We start from the raw sequence: 25,330 nt of genomic DNA on the forward strand, positions 1-25,330 counted from the left end.
AGCTGCACCGTCTGTGTATCTAATAAGAATTTTTAAATGTATCTAGCCTTGGCAGACTGTGGGGACCCCCAACCAAACCCAGACGCTCAGCCCCCCTACCGCCCCCCTTTCCTTGACAATACAATAATGTAACTCTTACAACTGGATGGGTGAGGATCGGTCACAGCTTTTTTAACTCTTTATACTCATTCCATTAGAAAGGCATTTTATTTCTAAAATAATTCAGCTTGTTGCAGCATGCCCTGGGTCTCCACTCTGGCAACTTGGCCAACAAGTGTAACTCTCCAACATGTCCTTTCTATTTCCAGGCCACGGAGGATCCTGCGTACTCGTATGCAGGACTCTGACCCCCACCCATCACTCTTAACGCTGGTTCCACTCCGTCTTGGAGTCCTGACAGGAATATGTCAAGTCCAATATCCATTAAGTGAACACAGTCGGGCCGTATGAGGCCTGCTTTATCTCCTTCCATAGCAGGCCTCTAATACCTCTCCAGTTCAAATATGTGTTATGAAACTCTATTTTCCTCCCACCTGCGTGGACTTTCACCCTTTTTTCTGCCCAATATATATACGAGTGGCCTATCACCCACACTGTTGGCTTAGCGTCACCTGTAGACGAAACAAACCACGTTAGGATAACAAGTCCGGTCTTATCTATCTTGCCAAACACGTGGATCGCCATCTCCCTATCCTCTGAACTTCCGTTTCTGACAGTCCTGCTCTTGCTGCTTCCGTGGCTGCGCCTATGTGGAATGAGTGTGTCCCGTAATCTTTGGGGTGGTTCCCTGCTGATGTTATGCATTTATCAAATATAGCTTGGAACTGGTATCTTGATAATGGCGTTCCATCAATGTGTGATAGGAAGAAATTACTTTGTGATCTGATGGTTAGATATGTTTTTACTATTGTTACCCTACTCAGTGTACCGTTTGTGGGTTGTAGAAGTACCCAAGTGGCCCTGCCCGCTGGAAACGTTTTCGATTTGTGTATGTGTAGACGTATTGCATTATTGGCTATGACTACGTCCTGGTGTAATAAGCCTCCACTGGTGGTAATTTTGGATTGAGGGACTAATTCGCTTATGCATAGCACCCCGAAGAAGGCGATCACAAATGCAGTAGACAGTAGTGTTGCTTCAAATTGTGAGTGTCATGTTAATGGTGTTAGGGATATGATGTGAGAAATCAGTTTTAGTGACACGGGACGGGACGTCTACACTCCTGACTTGCCTGACCCCTTTTCCACCCTTTTATGGATTGTCTGATGATTAATCTTAGCCACATCTCAACAATTCAGTAGTTGGAAGTGAAATGCTACTCCGGTCAGACACCGCTGCGCTGACGCCCCTGATATGCCCCTCATCATTAGCTGGTGGAGAAATTCTATGGTGACTTGTGATCTGGCTTGTTCACATTGGTCAACCCGTCTGCCTGCTACTAGTCGTGTCCACTCTTCCCATGCCTTACCGTATGCTTGCCACGTCGACGGGGCAACTGACGCTCTGATTAATGGCATCAACTATTCGCCACTAGATCCCATAGGGAAGGTGGGCAACTGTTGCCCGATGGGTGGGCGTTGTGGAAGAGCTCTGTGAAAATCTGCCAATTGAATTGTTATAAAGCGTTAGCAGCAGCTTTAGACCCCTCAGCATAGTGGCTAGCGCGGACCCATACATTGTGTTTTAGGCACAGGAATGCTAGCCTGGGTAGTAGGCCTAGCACTGGGAGAGACGATGATGCCATCTTATTAATGCAGTGCGCTAGGCTGGTGTTTTTTGTTATGAAGCGTATATTTTTGTAAGCCAGGAGCGCGCCCCATATTTCTTTTGCTACCACTATTGGGAAGAAAAATTATTTTCAGGGCTAGATGCAGCTAAAAATTATTATTAATTTAAAAGCTGGTGGAGCTTGGTATAGATGGCCTAATACAATGAGTCCCACACACTGCTAGAAGCCCAAATATTTTTTCAGAGGTAGATGCAGAAAAAAATTATATTCAGTTTGCAACCTGATGGAGGTCAGTAAAGATGGACTAATAGAACAAGTCCCACACACTGCTAGAAGGCCAAATATTTTTTCAGAGCTAGATGCAGATAAAAATTATTTTTAATTTGCAACCTGATGGAGGTCAGTATAGATGGACTAATAGAACAAGTCCCACACACTGCTAGAAGGCCAAATATTTTTTTCAGAGCTAGATGCAGATAAAAATTATTTTTAATTTGCAACCTGATGGAGGTCAGTATAGATGGACTAATAGAACAAGTCCCACACACTGCTAGAAGGCCAAATATTTTTTCAGAGCTAGATGCAGAAAAAAATTATATTCAATTTGCAACCTGATGGAGGTCAGTATAGATGGACTAATAGAACAAGTCCCACACACAGCTAGAAGCCAAAATATTTTTTCAGAGGTAGATGCAGAAAAAAATTATATTCAGTTTGCAACCTGATGGAGGTCAGTATAGATGGACTAATAGAACAAGTCCCACACACTGCTAGAAGGCCAAATATTTTTTCAGAGCTAGATGCAGATAAAAAATATTTTTAATTTGCAACCTGATGGAGGTCAGTATAGATGGACAAATAGAACAAGTCCCACACACTGCTAGAAGGCCAAATACTTTTTCAGAGCTAGATGCAGATAAAAATTATTTTTAATTTGCAACCTGATGGAGGTCAGTATAGATGGACTAATAGAACAAGTCCCACACACTGCTAGAAGGCCAAATATTTTTTCAGAGCTAGATGCAGATAAAAATTATTTTTAATTTGCAACCTGATGGAGGTCAGTATAGATGGACTAATAGAACAAGTCCCACACACTGCTAGAAGGCCAAATATTTTTTCAGAGCTAGATGCAGACAAAAAATTATTTTGAATTTGCAACCTGATGGAGGTCAGTATAGATGGACTAATAGAACAAGTCCCACACACAGCTAGAAGCCCAAATATTTTTTCAGAGCTAGATGCAGATAAAAATTATTTTGAATTTGCAACCTGATGGAGGTCAATATAGGTGGACTAATAGAATAAGTCCCACACACAGCTAGAAGCCCAAATATTTTTTCAGAGCTAGATGCAGACAAAAAATTATTTTGAATTTGCAACCTGATGGAGGTCAGTATAGATGGACTAATAGAACAAGTCCCACACACAGCTAGAAGCCCAAATATTTTTTCAGAGCTAGATGCAGAAAAAAATTATATTCAATTTGCAACCTGATGGAGGTCAGTATAGATGGACTAATAGAACAAGTCCCACACACTGCTATAAGGCCAAATATTTTTCAGAGCTAGATGCAGACAAAAAATTATTTTGAATTTGCAACCTGATGGAGGTCAGTATAGATGGACTAATAGAACAAGTCCCACACACAGCTAGAAGGCCAACTATTTTTTCAGAGCTAGATGCAGAAAAAAATGATATTCAATTTGCAACCTTATGGAGGTCAGTATAGATGGACTAATATAATGATGCTATGCCCAAAAGGTTTTACTTCACTAGGTGTAGTAAAAAAATTGGAATTCTATACACAGGTGGTGTAGCTTGCAACACAGATAGGCTACTCCACTGACTAACACACTCTGCAATAGGCCAAAAAGGATTAGCTTTGCTAGATTTAGCCAAATGCTGTGAAAAAAACTTGCACAGCACTGGCACAGACCTGCCTGGCAAAAACTGATAGGAACTGATGTAACTTAGTCCTGAAAAGGACTGCAATTACAATTAGTCTTTACTCCCACAACCTATCTATTTAAGAGCACAGACCTGCCTGATAAAGGTCGTAGGAAATGCTGTAACCTAGTCCTTAAAAGGACTGCAGTCACAACTATTCCCTACTCCCAAGCTATCTGTAGATTTGTGCGAAAATTGGCTTGAAATTAACAAGGTATAGCGCACACAGCAACAGCGGTGCCGTCTAACACGCAGCTGCAGCAGTGAGAAAATGGTGGCGACGGGGAAAATGGCTGGGTCTTATAGGGCAAGGACATGTGACATACACTGCCAATGACACATGCCCTTGCTTGTGTGAAAAAAAGCACTTCGCTCCGTGTGTGCGCTGCTGATAGGCTGACAGATTGCACTTCCCCACTGTAAATGCGGGAAAAAGAGAAAAAAAAAATGGAGATCTTCATTATTCCTGCAGAGATCCATCCCCTGCCCCTCCCCCCGCCCCGCTGTTCACTCAAACTGCATATTAACATTAATTTTCATCATTACTGAGAAAAAAATCCAGTTATGATTTTGGTGCACAAACAGTTATCGAACATAACCTCGAACAGCCGAATTTTTTTCAAATCGTTCGTGTTCGCCGAACGGCTCGAACACCGCCCAAAACAGCTCGAATTTGAGATTGGCGAACAGTTCGAGTCGAACAACGCTCATCTCTAGTTCTGATCAGACACAAACAAAAGGGGGGCCTTAGCCTTCCGGATTGTAGAAGGTATCACATGGTAGCAGTACACGCTAGAATCCTGGACATCTTCCATCATTCGGAGGGGAAATTGTGGGTCAAAATAGCTCAATCCATTTGTCCTAAAGCTCTTACCACTCTCCCATGGTGCGCCCATTTAATTGTCCCCTCTCTTGGCCTCATGTCATATAGTACTTATGCCACTGCTTTGGCTTTGAGAGCCCCCAAAAAAAGCTTATCCTCAATCGACCCCCAGGGCCCCTTGCTCCCGATTTCGGATAATCCATAATTTCCACCAGGACTATCTGCAAATAGATTTCTCGGTTCAACTAAATCCCATCCGATATTATTTTCTCATGTCATCTCCATTACTTCGCTGCTCCTCCTCAATGACTTCTTACAGAGAAGAGCCACTTCCCCGACGGCTAATTTTGAATATAGCCAGTTACAACACTTCTATTCAACTGTGAAGAAGCGCACACATCTTCATAGAGATCTCACAAACTTTGAAAAATTGAGCCTATCATTGTCACCCCCTACACACTCCATCTCCCTACTGTATAATCTCCTCATTGCCCAAGTAACTGACAATAGGCCAGGATTCTGCGGTGCTTGGGAAAGGGAACTGGGGAAGTCCTTCTCTGACTCACAATGGGATAAATGTTTCTTCCTAACACATAAAACCTCAATAGGGTCCAAAGCTCAGGAAACCTCCTTCAAAATTATCTCTAGATGGTACCGGGTACCAGCAGTCCTTCATAGATGGTATCCAGTGGTCTCAGATAGATGTTGGAGATGTGGGGAGGGGGAAGGGACAATGTCACACATATGGTGGGCATGCCCTATAATAAATGCATTTTGGGCAAAGGTGGTTCCCATGATTGAGAAAATAACTGGTTTGACTATCCCTAATACGCCAGAAGCCCTCCTTTTATCAATGTTACCAATAAGTAAACGTAGTTATAAAAGGTGATCAATAGACTACCTAATACAGGGGGCTAAGAATGTCATTCCACGACACTGGAAAAGCAGAGACCCACCCACTGTGGAGGAATGGTTTGCGGAGATCTCCCTCCTTAATAGGATGGAGCATCTGATTGCCATCTCACCGGCTGATGTTGATAGATACTGTGTGATTTGGAGGGATTGGATTGAGTTGCAAAACTCTGACGCCTACCATCTAGCCCCCAACTAAAGATATCCGTGATGTCGGCACAACAATGATCATAATCGCACTCTATTGATTGGTGGTCTGCCGTGGTCCGCTCCCTCTCTCTCTATCTTTCATATGGAAAAATACATGCTTCATCTGGATATTGATGGAAAACCCTCCCTGTACCCCCCAATGTACTGTCGTTATGCATAGATTTATAGTTATTTTACTTAGAGAGACAGAGTAATTACACATGCAGCAATTTTTATGAAAAAGTATAAATCCATTTATTTTACATATATGCTGACAAACAATTAAAAACAATTATTTAGCAGACAGTGAGCCATAGTAAATAATGAACCGATCAATTGGGGTGGTTTGCAGGTTTACAAATATATATCCTGAGTGGTATTAACATCAGTTAAATCACATTGCAGTAAACAGTTTAACACCAGTCTTTTTAGTAATCAGAAGGGCTTTATCTTCCCCTCTCCACGGGAGGTAGCAAACAGAGCAGAGAATACACAAGTCACAGTTTAACAGCACGCCATTATATATATATATACCTCAGTCTATGCCTCAAGTGCAATCATAAATACAGGCTGCAGACTATCAATGCTCATGTGCCCAGTACACAGTTACCCTGTGCTGAAATCTCAGACCCTAGTTAGTGTCACCTCACTGAATCAAGCAAGAATATCTCATTTTGTGGTGTTAGCAGTGTTGAATCATGCTATTACCAGTCAGGAAGGCTGTTAGGACCCACTTACCACGTGACCCCTGGCCTCAATGCGCATTTCGCACTAGCTTCCTCAAGGGGGCGTGGCTACAGGCTCAGACAATCACTCTTTTATGTCGGGCTAAGAGATCACGTGCTTCAATCTGTCCAATGCCGACTAGAAGGCGGCGCATGCATTCAGCCCCTCCTACCCTCCCCCCACCGTCCCTCGCTCCTCAACCACGCATATCTGGACATCAGGATTAAGTCACCTGCGTCCAGCATGGATACTGACAGCGATGGACTGTGGAGAGGGAGGGGGGCGCAAGGCACGTGCACCTAATCAGGAACAGGAGAGAGAGAGCACTGTAAACAAAGGTTAACCCTATAGAGTCTGTTTTGAGGCCGAGTGCCAGAGAATCAGATCTTAAAGGAGAACACACAGAGAATCTCTATAAAACATTCCTCAATCTGCTTATTACATTTTCAAATGTCAATGTGCAGACCGGCATGACATGAGTCTTGCAGAACCCAAAACCTTATAAATTAACCACTTTTTTAGTAAACTTCATTATTACATTACCTACTGGGCTTCTGCAAAACAATGTCTGCCAGTCTGCACTCACATAGTTCCTTCAAATAGGAGTCATGCAGACTTTATATGGGATTTCAGTTTCTTTAGTGCTCTGTCTTTCATATTCAACATGTGGAATCATCAGAATGAATTGACATTCGGCCTGAAAATAATAAGGGCAATTTGATTAGAGCCCGAATATACATAAAATGAGAGAATGTGCTCAGAGAAGACAAACAGGTTAAAAAATATTTTTTTTAAATAAAATGGTTTTGTTAAAAACCAAGGCGATTTTCATAAATTTCAATTGACCAAAGGGTGCTGCTGATGTGGAGTATTTTAGTAGAACATGGGCCCTAGAGGAAACTATTATAGAAAGGGAGAAAAGCTAAAAGCTTCATTCAAACCCATGGGGGCTCTAGTTCCCAGAACGTAGATCCATTTACATTCCCGTAGTGCTAAGATTTTTCTAATATCGCCCCCTCTAATACCCAACTGGACATGTTCTATACCTCTTACTTTCAAACTTTTGGGGTTACTCCCATGTTCCAGTTTGAAGTGTCGTGGGATAGTTTTTAATTCTTCAATGTTATCCTGTGTCTTGGAGGCTATTATATCAAGCACGTGTTCACGGGTTCTGATTTTAAGTTGGCGTGTTGTTAAGCCTATATAAATTTTGTTGCAGTTACAGGTGGCGTAGTATATCACTTGTGACGTATTGCAGGTTATCCTCTGTCTAATAAAAAATTCCCTACTACCATCAGATGTTGAGAAAGTCTTTGTTCTTACGATGTTGCAACAGGCCACGCAGGCGCCGCATGGGTAACAGCCATTACTCGGTGGTCCTAAGTTAAACAGACTGCATTTTGCCGGAGTATAGTGACTCTTTACCAGGATATCTCTCAAATTTTTACTCCTCCTGGAGGTCATCTGTGGATTTTTAGACAACACTCCGGAAAAAGATGGTTCAGTCTGTAGAACTGGCCAATGTTTTTCCAGAACAGATCTCATGGTCTGCCATTCTGAGTTATACGTTGAAATAAATCTTATGGTGCCTCCCCTACCGGCGCCTACTTGGGTCGGCCGCAACAACGCATCACGTGACACCCCTTTTGCTCTATTATAACCGTGTTTTATTGTTCTTTTACTATACCCACGTTCTGAGAATCTCACCCTCAGATCCTCAGCCTGCCTCTCAAATCCCTCTTTAGTTGAGCAGATCCGCTTAATTCTCAGAAATTGACCAACTGGGATGGCTTTAACTGTTGAATATTGGTGACCTGACCCTGCATGCAGCAGGGAGTTGACCGCAGTCTCTTTTCTATAGACATCTGTTTGTATTTGTAATTTCTCATCCACTTCTATCAAAATGTCCAACAATTCGATCTTCTCCCTGCTGCATTTGTAGGTCAGTTTAATGTTGAATTCATTCATGTTGAGAGAGGTCATGAACTGCCGGAGCACATCCCCATCACCCTGCCAAATAAACAAAATGTCGTCTATATAACGAAGCCACATGGGGACGGATGACATCATCTGCGCGTCCTCGTCGCCAAAAATTGTTCTTTCCCAATAACCCATAAAAAGGTATGCGTACGAGGGCGCGCAGGCCGCCCCCATTGCTGTGCCTCGCTTCTGCACATAGAACTGATCTTTAAAAACAAAAAAATTATGTGTGAGGATGTACTCCAGCAGCTCGACCACCAACTCGCATGTTCGACCATCCCAGTTGCTCATTCCGAGAAAAAAGCGGACCGCTTCTATTCCCTGCCCATGATCTATACAGGTGTAAAGAGCCTCTACATCTGAGGTTACGAGTATCATATCTGTTTCTAGGGTAATGTTATTAATCCGGGTGAGGACCTCAGTTGAGTCCCTCACATATGAGGGTTAGGTCTGAGCTAAAGGTTTTAAATAGTAATCTATGAAGATACAAATGGGTTGACAAAGACCCTCCAGGCCCGACACAATAGGGCGTCCTGGGGGCTCCAGAGGGTTCTTATGTACTTTTGGAACGAAGTATATTGTAGGGATTTTGGGAAATTTCACCAATAATCCCTCATATACTTTCTTCGGTATTATACCTTGTGAAAAGGCTTCATAGAGGATCATTTCCAGTTCCGCTGAGAAACTAGGGAGTGGGTTATTTTGAACTAGAAGGCGGCGCATGCATTCAGCCCCTCCTACCCTCCCCCCACCGTCCCTCGCTCCTCAACCACGCATATCTGGACATCAGGATTAAGTCACCTGCGTCCAGCATGGATACTGACAGCGATGGACTGTGGAGAGGGAGGGGGGCGCAAGGAACGCGCACCTAATCAGGAACAGGAGAGAGAGAGCACTGTAAACAAAGGTTAACCCTATAGAGTCTGTTTTGTCCGCCTGTCCGGCAGTGGAGATCTTTGTGAACTTGGTCACCAATGATTTCCAAAAGATCACCACAAGAAAACGATTAGACAACCTGTCCAGAGCAGAACGTCAAGCTCTGGACGATTTAAAATCATATGATGACATTGTGATCAAACCGGCGGACAAGGGGGGAAATGTGGTACTGTGGCCAAAAGAAAAGTATGAAAGAGAAGCATATAAACAACTAAAAGATAGGGATACATATTTAAAAGTTCAAAATAACCCACTCCCTAGTTTCTCAGCGGAACTGGAAATGATCCTCTATGAAGCCTTTTCACAAGGTATAATACCGAAGAAAGTATATGAGGGATTATTGGTGAAATTTCCCAAAATCCCTACAATATACTTCGTTCCAAAAGTACATAAGAACCCTCTGGAGCCCCCAGGACGCCCTATTGTGTCGGGCCTGGAGGGTCTTTGTCAACCCATTTGTATCTTCATAGATTACTATTTAAAACCTTTAGCTCAGACCTTACCCTCATATGTGAGGGACTCAACTGAGGTCCTCACCCGGATTAATAACATTACCCTAGAAACAGATATGATACTCGTAACCTCAGATGTAGAGGCTCTTTACACCTGTATAGATCATGGGCAGGGAATAGAAGCGGTCCGCTTTTTTCTCGGAATGAGCAACTGGGATGGTCGAACATGTGAGTTGGTGGTCGAGCTGCTGGAGTACATCCTCACACATAATTTTTTTGTTTTTAAAGATCAGTTCTATGTGCAGAAGCGAGGCACAGCAATGGGGGCGGCCTGCGCGCCCTCGTACGCAAACCTTTTTATGGGTTATTGGGAAAGAACAATTTTTGGCGACGAGGACGCGCAGATGATGTCATCCGTCCCCATGTGGCTTCGTTATATAGACGACATTTTGTTTATTTGGCAGGGTGATGGGGATGTGCTCCGGCAGTTCATGACCTCTCTCAACATGAATGAATTCAACATTAAACTGACCTACAAATGCAGCAGGGAGAAGATCGAATTCTTGGGCATTTTGATAGAAGTGGATGAGAAATTACAAATACAAACAGATGTCTATAGAAAAGAGACTGCGGTCAACTCCCTGCTGCATGCAGGGTCAGGTCACCAATATTCAACAGTTAAAGCCATCCCAGTTGGTCAATTTCTGAGAATTAAGCGGATCTGCTCAACTAAAGAGGGATTTGAGAGGCAGGCTGAGGATCTGAGGGTGAGATTCTCAGAACGTGGGTATAGTAAAAGAACAATAAAACACGGTTATAATAGAGCAAAAGGGGTGTCACGTGATGCGTTGTTGCGGCCAACCCAAGTAGGCGCCGGTAGGGGAGGCACCATAAGATTTATTTCAACGTATAACTCAGAATGGCAGACCATGAGATCTGTTCTGGAAAAACATTGGCCAGTTCTACAGACTGAACCATCTTTTTCCGGAGTGTTGTCTAAAAATCCACAGATGACCTCCAGGAGGAGTAAAAATATGAGAGATATCCTGGTAAAGAGTCACTATACTCCGGCAAAATGCAGTCTGTTTAACTTAGGACCACCGAGTAATGGCTGTTACCCATGCGGCGCCTGCGTGGCCTGTTGCAACATCGTAAGAACAAAGACTTTCTCAACATCTGATGGTAGTAGGGAATTTTTTATTAGACAGAGGATAACCTGCAATACGTCACAAGTGATATACTACGCCACCTGTAACTGCAACAAAATTTATATAGGCTTAACAACACGCCAACTTAAAATCAGAACCCGTGAACACGTGCTTGATATAATAGCCTCCAAGACACAGGATAACATTGAAGAATTAAAAACTATCCCACGACACTTCAAACTGGAACATGGGAGTAACCCCAAAAGTTTGAAAGTAAGAGGTATAGAACATGTCCAGTTGGGTATTAGAGGGGGCGATATTAGAAAAATCTTAGCACTACGGGAATGTAAATGGATCTACGTTCTGGGAACTAGAGCCCCCATGGGTTTGAATGAAGCTTTTAGCTTTTCTCCCTTTCTATAATAGTTTCCTCTAGGGCCCATGTTCTACTAAAATACTCCACATCAGCAGCACCCTTTGGTCAATTGAAATTTATGAAAATCGCCTTGGTTTTTAACAAAACCATTTTATTTTAAAAAAATATTTTTTAACCTGTTTGTCTTCTCTGAGCACATTCTCTCATTTTATGTATATTCGGGCTCTAATCAAATTGCCCTTATTATTTTCAGGCCGAATGTCAATTCATTCTGATGATTCCACATGTTGAATATGAAAAACAGAGCACTAAAGAAACTGAAATCCCATATAAAGTCTGCATGACTCCTATTTGAAGGAACTATGTGAGTGCAGACTGGCAGACATTGTTTTGCAGAAGCCCAGTAGGTAATGTAATAATGAAGTTTACTAAAAAAGTGGTTAATTTATAAGGTTTTGGGTTCTGCAAGACTCATGTCATGCCGGTCTGCACATTGACATTTGAAAATGTAATAAGCAGATTGAGGAATGTTTTATAGAGATTCTCTGTGTGTTCTCCTTTAAGATCTGATTCTCTGGCACTCGGCCTCAAAACAGACTCTATAGGGTTAACCTTTGTTTACAGTGCTCTCTCTCTCCTGTTCCTGATTAGGTGCGCGTGCCTTGCGCCCCCCTCCCTCTCCACAGTCCATCGCTGTCAGTATCCATGCTGGACGCAGGTGACTTAATCCTGATGTCCAGATATGCGTGGTTGAGGAGCGAGGGACGGTGGGGGGAGGGTAGGAGGGGCTGAATGCATGCGCCGCCTTCTAGTCGGCATTGGACAGATTGAAGCACGTGATCTCTTAGCCCGACATAAAAGAGTGATTGTCTGAGCCTGTAGCCACGCCCCCTTGAGGAAGCTAGTGCGAAATGCGCATTGGGGCCAGGGGTCACGTGGTAAGTGGGTCCTAACAGCCTTCCTGACTGGTAATAGCATGATTCAACACTGCTAACACCACAAAATGAGATATTCTTGCTTGATTCAGTGAGGTGACACTAACTGGGGTCTGAGATTTCAGCACAGGGTAACTGTGTACTGGGCACATGAGCATTGATAGTCTGCAGCCTGTATTTATGATTGCACTTGAGGCATAGACTGAGGTATATATATATATAATGGTGTGCTGTTAAACTGTGACTTGTGTATTCTCTGCTCTGTTTGCTACCTCCCGTGGAGAGGGGAAGATAAAGCCCTTCTGATTACTAAAAAGACTGGTGTTAAACTGTTTACTGCAATGTGATTTAACTGATGTTAATACCACTCAGGATATATATTTGTAAACCTGCAAACCACCCCAATTGATCGGTTCATTATTTACTATGGCTCACTGTCTGCTAAATAATTGTTTTTAATTGTTTGTCAGCATATATGTAAAATAAATGGATTTATACTTTTTCATAAAAATTGCTGCATGTGTAATTACTCTGTCTCTCTAAGTAAAATGCTTAATAATGGAGTTAGCATGATTTATATCAAAGTCTGGTTCTTTTTTTTTTTTGATAGATTTATAGTTATACTACCCCTTTTACTATGTACATTGTATTTTCTTGTACTTTTTCAACACAAAAATAAAAAAAAACTTCAATTTGAAAAAAAAAATTGTAATTAGATCTACAGGCGGTGGCTACTCCGCTGACTAGCAGACACTGAAGCTTTGGAGCAGACCTTTGATTCCCAGGCTATAGTATTAGTAAACAGCTCTTCAGACTCAACCATCTGTGTTACCCCAAGCCATAGTGTGTGTAGTTTCTTACTGTTAAAGGGTGGGGGGGGGGGGAGACACAACCCACCTTTAATTCATGATGCCAACATCCCATAAAACACAGCAAGGGGACTCCAAAAAGAGTCTCCATTTTTTCCCAAAATTGTGGCACAGACACCACTTAAGTGGCATCAATTGTCCCAGAGTTGCTTAAAATTTTGGGTGAGGTGATTTTCCAAAATCCTCAAGCTTTTAGTCTCCCCAGAATGACACAGGTGGGGCAGATGGTGGTTGTCCCGGCCCGCTAGGCCGCATTGTAGCACAATGAGCTTCGCACTGCAACTTATGCTTCATATCCATGTGACGGTTCATGCATGAAGTACTCAAACTATGGATTTTTTTGCCTCTACTTAGCTTTTGGTGACAAATGTTACAGATAACACGAGTTGGGTCATCCTTATCGATCTGAAAAAATGCCCTTGCTATGCAAGGTTTAGAGCCCATGCGACTCTGCTACTAGCAATACTATCAAATGATTGGCTGGGTTAGATGCAGAGCGTCTGGGTTTGGTTTGGGGTCCCCACAGTCTGCCTAGGCTAGATGCAGTTAAAAATTATTATTAGATACACAGGCGGTGCAGCTTGCTTAGCAGCTGGGCTAATACGCCCAAAGTATTGGTAGACTCTATACTAAATAAGGAAGGATTCACTGACTGTGGTGGCCCCTCCGTGGGCCGTGGCGATTGGTGGAGATTTGGTGGATGATTATAGGAGAAAGCTCCTTAATAGAGAAAGTTGGTGGATTTATACTTTAAATACACGTGTACCAGCGGGTTTAAACATCAGACATGATTTGATGTATCATTATGAATGATCATTTATAGATTATTATTATATATATGTTCCTTTTTTCTTCTTTTCTTTTTCTTTTGGATTATTTACATTTATATGCATTGTTTCTATGCTATACGATTTTAACATGGTATGTGTGTTTAAATGTCTGATTAACTCAGCCATAAACAGGTGCATAGCAGGACATGACATATAAATACCACTTCCTTGCTGTTTTTTTGCTATGCAATGATTAAGAACCTTTAGTTCGAAAGGCGTTTTCTGTTCTTCTCCAAGGTGGACTTTTAAAATCATTTTTGGATGACCCAATAAAAAGTGGATTTTATAAGATTTGTTTTAGCGCAGTATGGAAAGTAACACTACAGCAGATGCAAGTATTACTAGGTCTCCTCGTGTTTGCGAGCCGGGTGATGCCAGTCGGAAGGGTTTTTTCTCTTCATTTATCGCCCGCAACAAAAGGGGCATCTAAACTGAGTCATACAATCAGAATCAGCAGGCAGCTATGGGAGAACTTAGATGTGTGGAAAACCTTCTTATAATCATTCAACGGTCACACGTTATTTATGTCAGCAGAACAGTCCAACATTCAACTAAGATTATTCACCGGGGCGGCAGAATCAGGCGGATATGCAGCGATACTAAATAACCAATGGTGCATAAGCTTATGGCCTCCGTATTGGGCAGAACAAGTGCTGACAAAAAAACAGACAGTCCTAGAACTGTTTCCAATAGTTGTAGCAATAGAAATATGGGGCGCGCGCCTGGCTAACAAAAATAAACTCTTCATAACAAAAAACACCAGCCTAGCGCACTTCATTAATAATATGGCATCATCGTCTCTCCCAGTGCTAGGCCTACTACGCGGACTAGCATTCCTGTGCCTAAAACACAATGTATGGGTCCGCGCTAGCCACGATGCTGAGGGGTCTAACTCTGCTGCTAACGCTTTATCACAATTCAATTGGCAGATTTTCACAGAGCTCCTCCCCAACGACCATCAATTGGGCAACAGTTGCCCAGCCTCCCTATGGGATCTAGTGGAGATGCCATTAATCAGAGTGCCAGTTACCCCGTCGATGTGGCAAGCATACGGTAAGGCATGGGAACAGTGGACATGACTAGTAGCAGGCAGACGGGTTGACCAATGTGAACAAGCCAGATTACAAGTCACCATAGAATTTCTCCACCAGGTAATGATGAGGGGCATATCAGGGGCGTCAGCGCAGCAGTGGCTGACCAGAGTAGCATTTCACTTCCAACTACTGAATTGGGGACATGTGACAAAGAGATTCATCATCAGACAATCCATAAAAGGGTGGAAAAGGGGTCAGCCAAGTCAGGAGTGTAGACGTCCCGTCCCGTGTCACTAAAACTGATTTCTCACATCAAATATCCCTAACACCATTAACATGATACTCACAATTCGAAGCAACACTACTGTCTACTGTATTTGCGATCGCCTTCTTCGGGGCGCTATGCATAAGCGAATTAGTCCCTCAATCCAAAATTAACACCAGTGGAGGCTTATTACACCAGGATGTAGTCATAGCCAATAATGCAATACGTCCACGAATACGCAAATAGAAAATGGTGCCAGCGAACAGGGGCACTTGCGTACTTCTACAACCCACAAATGGTACGCTGAGTCGGGTAACAATAGTAAAAACATATATAACCATCAGATCACAAAGTAATTTCTTCCTATCACACATTGATGGAACGCCATTATCAAGATACCAGTTCCAAGCTATATTTAATAAATGCATAACATTGGCAGGGAACCACCCCAAAGATTGTGGGACACACTCATTCCACATAGGCGCGGCCACGGAAGCAGCAAGAGCAGGACTGTCACAAACAGAAGTTCAGAGGATAGGGAGATGGCGATCTACGTGTTTGGCGAGATACATAAGACCGGACTTGTTATCCTAACGTGGTTTGTTTCTTTTACAGGTGACGCTAAGCCAACAGTGTGGGTGATAGGCCACTCGTATATATATTGGGCAGAAAAAAGGGTGAAAGTCCGCCCAGGCAGGAGGAAATTAGAGTTTCATAACACATATTTGAACTGGAGAGGTATTAGAGGCCTGCAATGGCCACAGGTACTAATGGAGGTAATTAAGGTAGGGAGAGAGGCAAGAGGTCCGGTCATCTTAGTTATACAGGCCGGGGGAAACGACCTAGGTTATCACAAGAGCGCGTAACTAATGGCAATAATGAAACTAGACACTGAGCGCTTCAGAGAATTTTTCACAAAAATAGTTAGAGATTGTGCTGAGCGCGGTATGGCAAGGTTCCCGAGACATCACGGCCATCGAACGGACAAGGCGGCTAATAAATATTTGGATGCCAAAATTTATAAGAGACAGAGGCGGACAACTGGAAGGAGATAAAGCAGGCCTCATACGGCCCGACTGTGTTCACTTAATGGATATTGGACTTGACATATTCCTGTCAGGACTCCAAGACGGAGTGGAACCAGCGTTAAGAGTGATGGATGGGGGTCAGAGTCCTGCATACGAGTATGCAGGATCCTCCGTGGCCTGGAAATAGAAAGGACATGTTGGAGAGTTACACTTGTTGGCCAACTTGCGGTTGTGGAGACTGGAGACACAGGGCATGCTGCAACAAGCTGAATTATTTTAGAAATAAAATGCCTTTCTAATGTAATGAGTATAAACAGTTAATAAAGCTGTGACCGATCCTCACCCATCCAGTTGTAAGAGTTACATGATTGTATTGTCAATGAATGGGGGGCGGTAGGGGGCTGAGCGTCTGGGTTTGGTTGGGGGTCACCACAGTCTGCCTAGTCTAGATGCAGTTAAAAATCATTTTTAGATACACAGGCGGTGCAGCTTGCTTCGCAGCTGGGTTACTACGCTGACTAGCAGACACTGAAGCTTTGGAGCAGACCTCTGAGAAAACAGCTCTTCAGACTCAACCATCTGTGTTACCCCAAGCCATAGTGTATGTAGTTTATTACGGTTAAAGGGGGGGGAGACACAACCCACCTTTTATTGATGATGCCAACGTCCCGTCAAACACAGCATGGCGACTCCAAAAAGAGTCTCCTTTTTTTCCAAAAATTTGGGTCACAGACACCACTTAAGTGGCATCAATTGTCCCAGAGTTGCTTAAAACGGTTGGTGAGGTGATTTTAACAAATCCTCAAGCTTTTACTCTCCCCAGGATGACACAGGGGTAGAAAAGTCCTTGCGGATCCATGATTTGTTCATCTTTATGAACGTGAGTCTGTCTACATTGTCAGTGGACAGCCGCGTGCGCTTATCTGTCAGCACACCAGCAGCAGCGCTGAACACACGTTCATAGAGAACAAAAATTATTATTAATTTGAAAGCTGGTGGAGCTTAGTATAGATGGCATAATAGAATGAGTACCACACACTGCTACAGGCCCAAAATTATTTTCCAGGCAAGATGCAGCTAAAAATTATTAGTAATTTGAAAGCTGGTGGAGCTTAGTATACATGGTCTAATAGAATGAGTACCACACACTGCTACAGGCAGAAAATTATTTTCCAGGCAAGATTCAGCTAAAAATTTTTATTAATTTGAAAGCTGGTGGAGCTTAGTATAGATGGCCTAATAGAATGAGTACCACACACTGCTACAGGCCCAAAATTATTTTCCAGGCAAGATGCAGCTAAAAATTATTAATAATTTGAAAGCTGGTGGAGCTTAGTATAGATGGCCTAATAGAATGAGTACCACACACTGCTACTATGCCCAAAATTATTTTCCAGGCAAGATGCAGCTAAAAATTATTAGTAATTTGAAAGCTGGTGGAGCTTAGTATAGATGGCCTAATAGAATGAGTACCACACACTGCTACAGACCCAAAATTATTTTCCAGGCAAGATGCAGCTAAAATTATTAGTAATTTGAAAGCTGGTGGAGCTTAGTATAGATGGCCTAATAGAATGAGTACCACACACTGCTACTATGCCCAAAATTATTTTCCAGGCAAGATGCAGCTAAAAATTATTATTCATTTGAAAGCTGGTGGATCTTAGTATAGATGGCCTAATAGAATGAGTACCACACACTGCTACTATGCCGAAAATTATTTTCCAGGCAAGATGCAACTAAAAATTATTAGTAATTTGAAAGCTGGTGGAGCTTAGTATAGATGGCCTAATAGAATGAGTACCACACACTGCTACAGGCCCAAAATTATTTTCCAGGCAAGATGCAGCTAAAAATTATTATTAATTTGAAAGCTGGTGGAGCTTAGTATAGATGGCCTAATAGAATGAGTACCACACACTGCTACTATGCCGAAAATTATTTTCCAGGCAAGATGCAGCTAAAAATTATTAGTAATTTGAAAGCTGGTGGAGCTTAGTATAGATGGCCTAATAGAATGAGTACCACACACTGCTACAGGCCGAAAATTATTTTCCAGGCAAGATGCAGCTAAAAATTATTAATAATTTGAAAGCTGGTGGAGCTTAGTATAGATGGCCTAATAGAATGAGTACCACACACTGCTACTATGCCCAAAATTATTTTCTAGGCAAGATGCAGCTAAAAATTATTAGTAATTTGAAAGCTGGTGGAGCTTAGTATAGATGGCCTAATAGAATGAGTACCACACACTGCTACAGTCCCAAAATTATTTTCCTGGCAAGATGCAGCTAAAAATTATTAGTAATTTGAAAGCTGGTGGAGCTTAGTATAGATGGCCTAATAGAATGAGTACCACACACTGCTACTATGCCCAAAATTATTTTCCAGGCAAGATGCAGCTAAAAATTATTATTAATTTGAAAGCTGGTGGAGCTTAGTATAGATGGCCTAATAAAATGAGTACCACACACTGCTACAGGCCCAAAATTATTTTCCAGGCAAGATGCAGCTAAAAATTATTAGTAATTTGAAAGCTGGTGGAGCTTAGTATAGATGGCCTAATAGAATGAGTACCACACACTGCTACTATGCCGAAAATTATTTTCCAGGCAAGATGCAGCTAAAAATTATTAGTAATTTGAAAGCTGGTGGAGCTTAGTATAGATGGCCTAATAGAATGAGTACCACACACTGCTACAGGCCCAAAATTATTTTCCAGGCAAGATGCAGCTAAAAATTATTATTAATTTGAAAGCTGGTGGAGCTTAGTATAGATGGCCTAATAGAATGATCACCACACACTGCTACTATGCCCAAAATTATTTTCCAGGCAAGATGCAGCTAAATATTATTAGTAATTTGAAAGCTGGTGCAGCTTAGTATAGATGGCCTAATAGAATGAGTACCACACACTGCTACAGGCCCAAAATTATTTTCCAGGCAAGATGCAGCTAAAAATTATTATTAATTTGAAAGCTGGTGGATCTTAGTATAGATGGCCTAATAGAATGAGTACCACACATTGCTACTATGCCCAAAATTATTTTCCAGGCAAGATGCAGCTAAAAATTATTAGTAATTTGAAAGCTGGTGGAGCTTAGTATAGATGGCCTAATAGAATGAGTACCACACACTGCTACAGGCCCAAAATTATTTTCCAGGCAAGATGCAGCTAAAAATTATTATTAATTTGAAAGCTGGTGGAGCATAGTATAGATGGCCTAATAGAATTAGTACCACACACTGCTACTATGCCCAAAATTATTTTCCAGGCAAGATGCAGCTAAAAATTATTAGTAATTTGAAAGCTGGTGGAGCTTAGTATAGATGGCCTAATAGAATGATCACCACACACTGCTACTATGCCCAAAATTATTTTCCAGACAAGATGCAGCTAAATATTATTAGTAATTTGAAAGCTGGTGCAGCTTAGTATAGATGGCCTAATAGAATGAGTACCACACACTGCTACAGGCCCAAAATTATTTTCCAGGCAAGATGCAGCTAAAAATTATTATTAATTTGAAAGCTGGTGGATCTTAGTATAGATGGCCTAATAGAATCAGTACCACACACTGCTACTATGCCCAAAATTATTTTCCAGGCAAGATGCAGCTAAAAATTATTAGTAATTTGAAAGCTGGTGGAGCTTAGTATAGATGGCCTAATAGAATGAGTACCACACACTGCTACAGGCCCAAAATTATTTTCCAGGTAAGATGCAGCTAAAAATTATTATTAATTTGAAGGCTGGTGGAGCTTAGTATAGATGGCCTAATAGAATTAGTACCACACACTGCTACTATGCCCAAAATTATTTTCCAGGCAAGATGCAGCTAAAAATTATTAGTAATTTGAAAGCTGGTGGAGCTTAGTATAGATGGCCTAATAGAATGAGTACCACACACTGCTACAGGTCCAAAATTATTTTCCGGCAAGATGCAGCTAAAAATTATCATTAATTTGAAAGTTGGTGGAGCTTAGTATAGATGGCCTACTAGAATGAGTACCACACACTGCTACTATGCCCAAAATTATTTTCCAGGCAAGATGCAGCTAAAAATTATTAGTAATTTGAAAGCTGGTGGAGCTTAGTATAGATGGCCTAATAGAATGAGTACCACACACTGCTAATATGCCCAAAAGGTTTTACTTGGCTAGGTGCAGTAAAAAATTTGTATTACATACACAGGTAGTGTAGCTTGCAACACAGATAGGCTACTCCACTGACTAACCCACACTGCTAATATGCCCAAAAGGTTTTACTTGGCTAGGTGCAGTAAAAAAAATTGTTTTACATACACAGGTGGTGTAGCTTGCAACACAGATAGGCTACTCCACTGACTAACACACATTGCAAGAGGCCCAAAAGGATTTGCTTAGCTAGATTTAGCCAAATGCTGTGAAAAACACTTGGACAGCACTGGCACAGACCTGCCTGGTACAAAGTGCTAGGAACTGCTGTAACCTAGCCCTCAAAAGGGCTGCAATTACAACTAGTCACTACTCCAAACCTATCTGTCTATTTAAGAGCACAGACCTGCCTGCTAAAAGTCGTAGGAAATGCTGTAACCTAGCCCTCAAAAGGGTTGCAATTAGAACTAGTCCCTACTCCCAAGCTATCTGTCTATTTCAGATAAAATTCGCTTGCAATTCACACCGTTATACCGTATAGCGCGCACACAGCAGCAGCGGTGCCGTCTAACACTCAGCTGCAGCAGTGAGAAAATGGTGGCGATGGGGAAAATGGCTGGGTCTTATAGGGCAAGGACATGTGACATACACAGCCAATGACACATGCCCTTGCTTGTGTGAAAAAAAGCACTTCGCTCCGTGTATGCGCTGCTGATAGGCTGACAGACTGCAACTCACCACTGTAAATGCGGGAAAGAGAAAAAAAAATGGAGATCTTTATTATTTCTGCAGAGATCCATCCCCTGCCCCTCCCCCCGCCCCGCTGTACACTCAAACTGCGTATTTACATTAATTTTCAGCATTACTGAGAAAAAATCCAGTTATGATTTTGGTGCACGAACAGTTATCGAACATAACCTCGAACAGCCGAATTTTTTTCAAATCATTCGGGTTCGCCGAACGGCTCGAACACCGCCCAAAACTGCTCGAATTTGAGATTGGCGAACAGTTCGATTCGAACACCGCTGATCTCTAACTGTTATGTCACACAGACAATCCTAATTGGCAGGGGAGGAGGGGAGGAAATATAATATTACTGAAGGTATGATGAGGAAAAAAACAATGCACTAAGCTTATCCCCAATAGATTAAACCAGGAAAAAGGGGATAGCTAGGGGACAATTGGCATGGGGAAGGGGGGAAACAGTTACAACAGGACCTAATAGTCCTAATATGCCCCTGAAAACGTCTGTCCCTTACCTTACCTGTTAGCAGAGGATTAATCCGCATGACATCCAGAGTTTAGAACACAGAATGTAGGTTTATTCATATCCAGCATAGGCACAGCATGGAGTCTGGTGTTACTGCAGCATGAGGAAATCAAATACATATATAACAACAACACAGGAAGAGAAGGAGGGGGCATCCTGTCTGTGGGAGTTTTTTTTTTTTTTTAACTAAACTTTGTTAACAACCTCACAATATGCACAACATATGAAACAGCACAGTAGTTGTTGCAATACACATACAGATTAATATGTATTATTCCAACATTACCACAGATGTTGGTACCCCCACTCAATGGTGGCTGTTCCTAGAAGTATCCCTAGGTTAATCATTATTCCAACACCCCCACTCAACAACTACTTATCCTCTTAGTCCCATTGTGGTTCTCAATTCTTGGAACCTAGCTCGTGGCAATGGCTTTGTCATAATGTCAGCTACCATCTTATCAGTTTCACAATAGACAAACTGAATTATCCCACGATCTATCAAATCACGTAGATGATGATGTCTGACATCAATGTGCTTGGTTCTAGCACTGATCTTTTCACTGCATGCAAGTTTAATGCATCCTTGGTTGTCCTCATAAATCACCGTCGGCTGAGTTGTCGGTTTGCCAAGATCGTCCATCAATTGTCTTAGCCAAACAACCTCCTGGCTTGCATAGGCTGCGGACACATACTCCGCTTCTGTAGATGACAAGGCAACAGACATTTGTTTCCTACTAGACCAGGAGATTGAACTTTCTCCAACTTTAAACAAGTATCCTCTTGTGGATTTACGATCACGCGAATCACCAGCCCAATCCGCATCTACATAGCCGGTAAGTTCTAGATCTCCTGCTGCAGATAGTTTTAAATTTACATCTTGCGTTTCTTTCAAATATCTGAGAAGTCTCTTAACAGCATTCCAGTCTCTTTGGCGCGGTTTTTCCACATATCTGCAAAGGATTCCAACTGTTGTTGTGATATCCGGTCGAGTCATAGTTGATATGTATAGAAGTGCCCCCACTGCCTGACGATATTTCTCATAGTTAGGCAACAGGTCATCTTCTTCTTCCAGCTTCAGGTAGGATGGTTCCATTGGGGTTGATATACCTTTGGCCTCTGACATTTTAAACTGATTCAGAATCAAATTAATTTTTGCATTTTGGTTTAGAAGTAAACTTCCATCTTCCTCTCTCTGGATTTGGATTCCTAGATAATATGTCACACTTCCAAGGTCTTTTGTTTCAAAGTGCTGATTCAGAATTTCAGTCATTTTTCCAATTTCTGCGTCGTCTTGATGAACAACAATCACGTCGTCCACATATAAGAGAATATACATCCACTTTCCATCTGTATATTTTGTGTATAAGCATGGATCTGCTTGACCTCTTTTAAATCCTTCTTCCAACAAAACTTTATTCATCTTGGTGTTCTATGCTCTTGCTGATTGCTTAAGACCATAGAGAGATTTTTGTAGTTTGCAAACAAGATTCTCTTCACCTCTTTTTACATAACCTTCAGGTTGAGTCATGTATAAGTCCTCCTCAATGTCACCATTTAAAAAGGCAGTTTTTATATCCAAATGTCTGACATACATCTTTTGTACAGCAGCTACAGCTAACAAAGCTCTGAACGTGGTCTGTTTAGCGACTGGAGCAAATGTAGCATCGTAATCTTCGCCATACTTATGAGAATATCCTTTTGCGACCAACCTTGCTTTGAATCTGTGGACTTTACCTTCAGAGTCATATTTGGTTTTGAAGACCCACTTGCACTTGATTGCCTTTTTGCCCTGAGGTAGCTTGGTGAGTTTCCAAGTTTGGAGTTGATGAAGCGATTTGATTTCCTCATTAGCGACATCGATCCACTTTGTTCTTTCATGGACAGGTAGTGCTTGCATTTCATCCCATGACTGCGGCTCTGACTCAGGTATTGTCTTGACAATGTAGGATAGACGTTTAGCTGGTATACCTTTATTTGATCTTGATGATCGTCTGATTTCAGATTCACCTGATTTTTCTGTTGTTCCTTCATTAGTTGAAGAATCCAGCCAGACCTCTACATCCTCCTTGTTGCTGTCTTGTAATTGTGACTTCAGCTGGACTACTGGCGTGATGTCACAAAACTTGGGTGATACAAAGTTCTCATCAATCACTACATCTCTACTTATTGTGATCTTGTTTGTTTCTGGGTGTAGAATCCTATAACCTTTCTGGGTTTCGCTGTAGCCTACCAGGATACCTTCTTTAGCATGAGATTCCCACTTAGTTCGCTTTTCCTTGGGAACATGTACAAATGCTTTACTTCCGAATATTCTTATGTGATGTAGTTTTGGCTTTCTGCTATTCCATTGCTCAAATGGAGTTTTCTCTGTAGCTTTACCTGGTAGTCTGTTCTGAAGATAGCAAGCTGTCATGATTGCTTCACCCCAATATGCTGTGGGCAGATTTGCATCAAATAACATGCTTCTTCCACTTTCACATAGTGTTCGGTTCCTTCTTTCCGCGACACCATTTTGCTCTGGGTTGTACGGTACAGTGGTCTGAAATAGGATTCTATTTTTCTTTAAAATGCTCTGTGTCTCATTACTTGTATATTCAGTCCCATTATCTGCACGTAGAATCTTTGGCATTCTTCCAAATGTATTATATACTTCAGCTAGGTATATTTCAAGTTTCTCTGGAACTTCCTTCTTGCTGTGAAGCAGGTGGACAACTGTATATCTTGAATAATCATCAATAAATGTGAGAAAATATCTCTTCTTCCCTTGAGTCAGAGTGCTCATTGGACCACAGACATCTGTGTGTATTAAATCTAGTGGCTGTGCTGTTGTTGTACTAATTCTCTTAGGAAAAGCTTTCCTAGACATTTTCCCTTTGATGCAGCTAGTACACTTCATTGTCTGGTTACATAGATCAATTGTAATATCCTCAGATAGTTGCTTTTGGACTAACTTTCTTATTGCTTCTGGGTCTCTGTGTGCCAGACGCCTATGCCACACATTAATACAGTTTTTATGCTCTTCTTGTTGCGCTGTATACACACACTCTTTGCATTTCAGCTGATTCATTCTAGCTTTCCAGACTCTGCAGTCAGCTTTCAAATGTCCTGATTTCTTGCAAACAAAACATTCACGTGTTTCTTTTATGTGCTCCCTGTTATCAGTTAGGTTTTGTGTCTGTAAAGCAGATTCTGTGTTGCATGTCCTACTGTTTACCCCCATCTGCCTTTCACTTATATTCATCTATGAGCTTCCCCCTGACATACTCCAGTGTAAGCTCATCATCGGGAAGCGCATCTAGTGCGGTTACAAGCGTATCATAGCTCTCTGGAAGGCCACTAAGCAGTAATGCGGCCACATGAAAGTCCTTTAGATCTTCCCCAATGCCTCTCAGGCGTTCTACAATTTCCAGAACACTTCTTATGTAATCCTGCATATCCTGGCCTTTCTGTAGCTTAGACTGGTACAGCTTTCTCATGAGATAGAGCTTATTGCTTAAATTTATCCTCTCATGTACCTTTTGCAACTGCTCCCACATTTCCTTTGCAGTATTACATTTACACACATGCACAATCTGGTCATCATCTATACTGAGTGATATGGTACTTTGTGCTTTCTGATCCATCTCTGTCCACTCCTGTCGCACTGGGTCAGGTTTAGGCTCCTGTGTGTATTTCCACGTACCTTCTCTTATCAGCAGCATTTTCACTTTGAATTTCCACGATTGATAATTCTGGTTA

At 41.9% G+C, this 25,330-nt stretch overlaps 1 protein-coding gene across 2 annotated transcripts in view; it reads right to left on the reverse strand.

Moving 5' to 3' along the window:
- The window catches only part of LOC141157212 (cytochrome P450 2D15-like), a 267,789-nt gene that overhangs the window by 224,296 nt on the left and 18,163 nt on the right, over positions 1-25,330 (reverse strand). The window contains exon 1 of one of the 2 annotated variants that reach the window (XM_073644202.1): positions 6,342-6,481. The exons of the other annotated variant lie outside the window; for it this stretch is intronic. Within the exon in view, the coding sequence (XP_073500303.1) occupies positions 6,342-6,368 (27 nt within the window). The 5' untranslated portion in view covers positions 6,369-6,481. Of the gene's footprint in view, positions 1-6,341; positions 6,482-25,330 lie in introns of those variants that run through there. 2 annotated transcript variants of the gene reach the window in all.

The sequence above is a fragment of the Phyllobates terribilis genome, unplaced genomic scaffold (genome assembly GCF_046119375.1).
Source record: "Phyllobates terribilis strain yellow unplaced genomic scaffold, ASM4611937v1 Scaffold_8__6_contigs__length_399053987, whole genome shotgun sequence".
Taxonomy (NCBI): Eukaryota; Metazoa; Chordata; class Amphibia; order Anura; family Dendrobatidae; genus Phyllobates; species Phyllobates terribilis.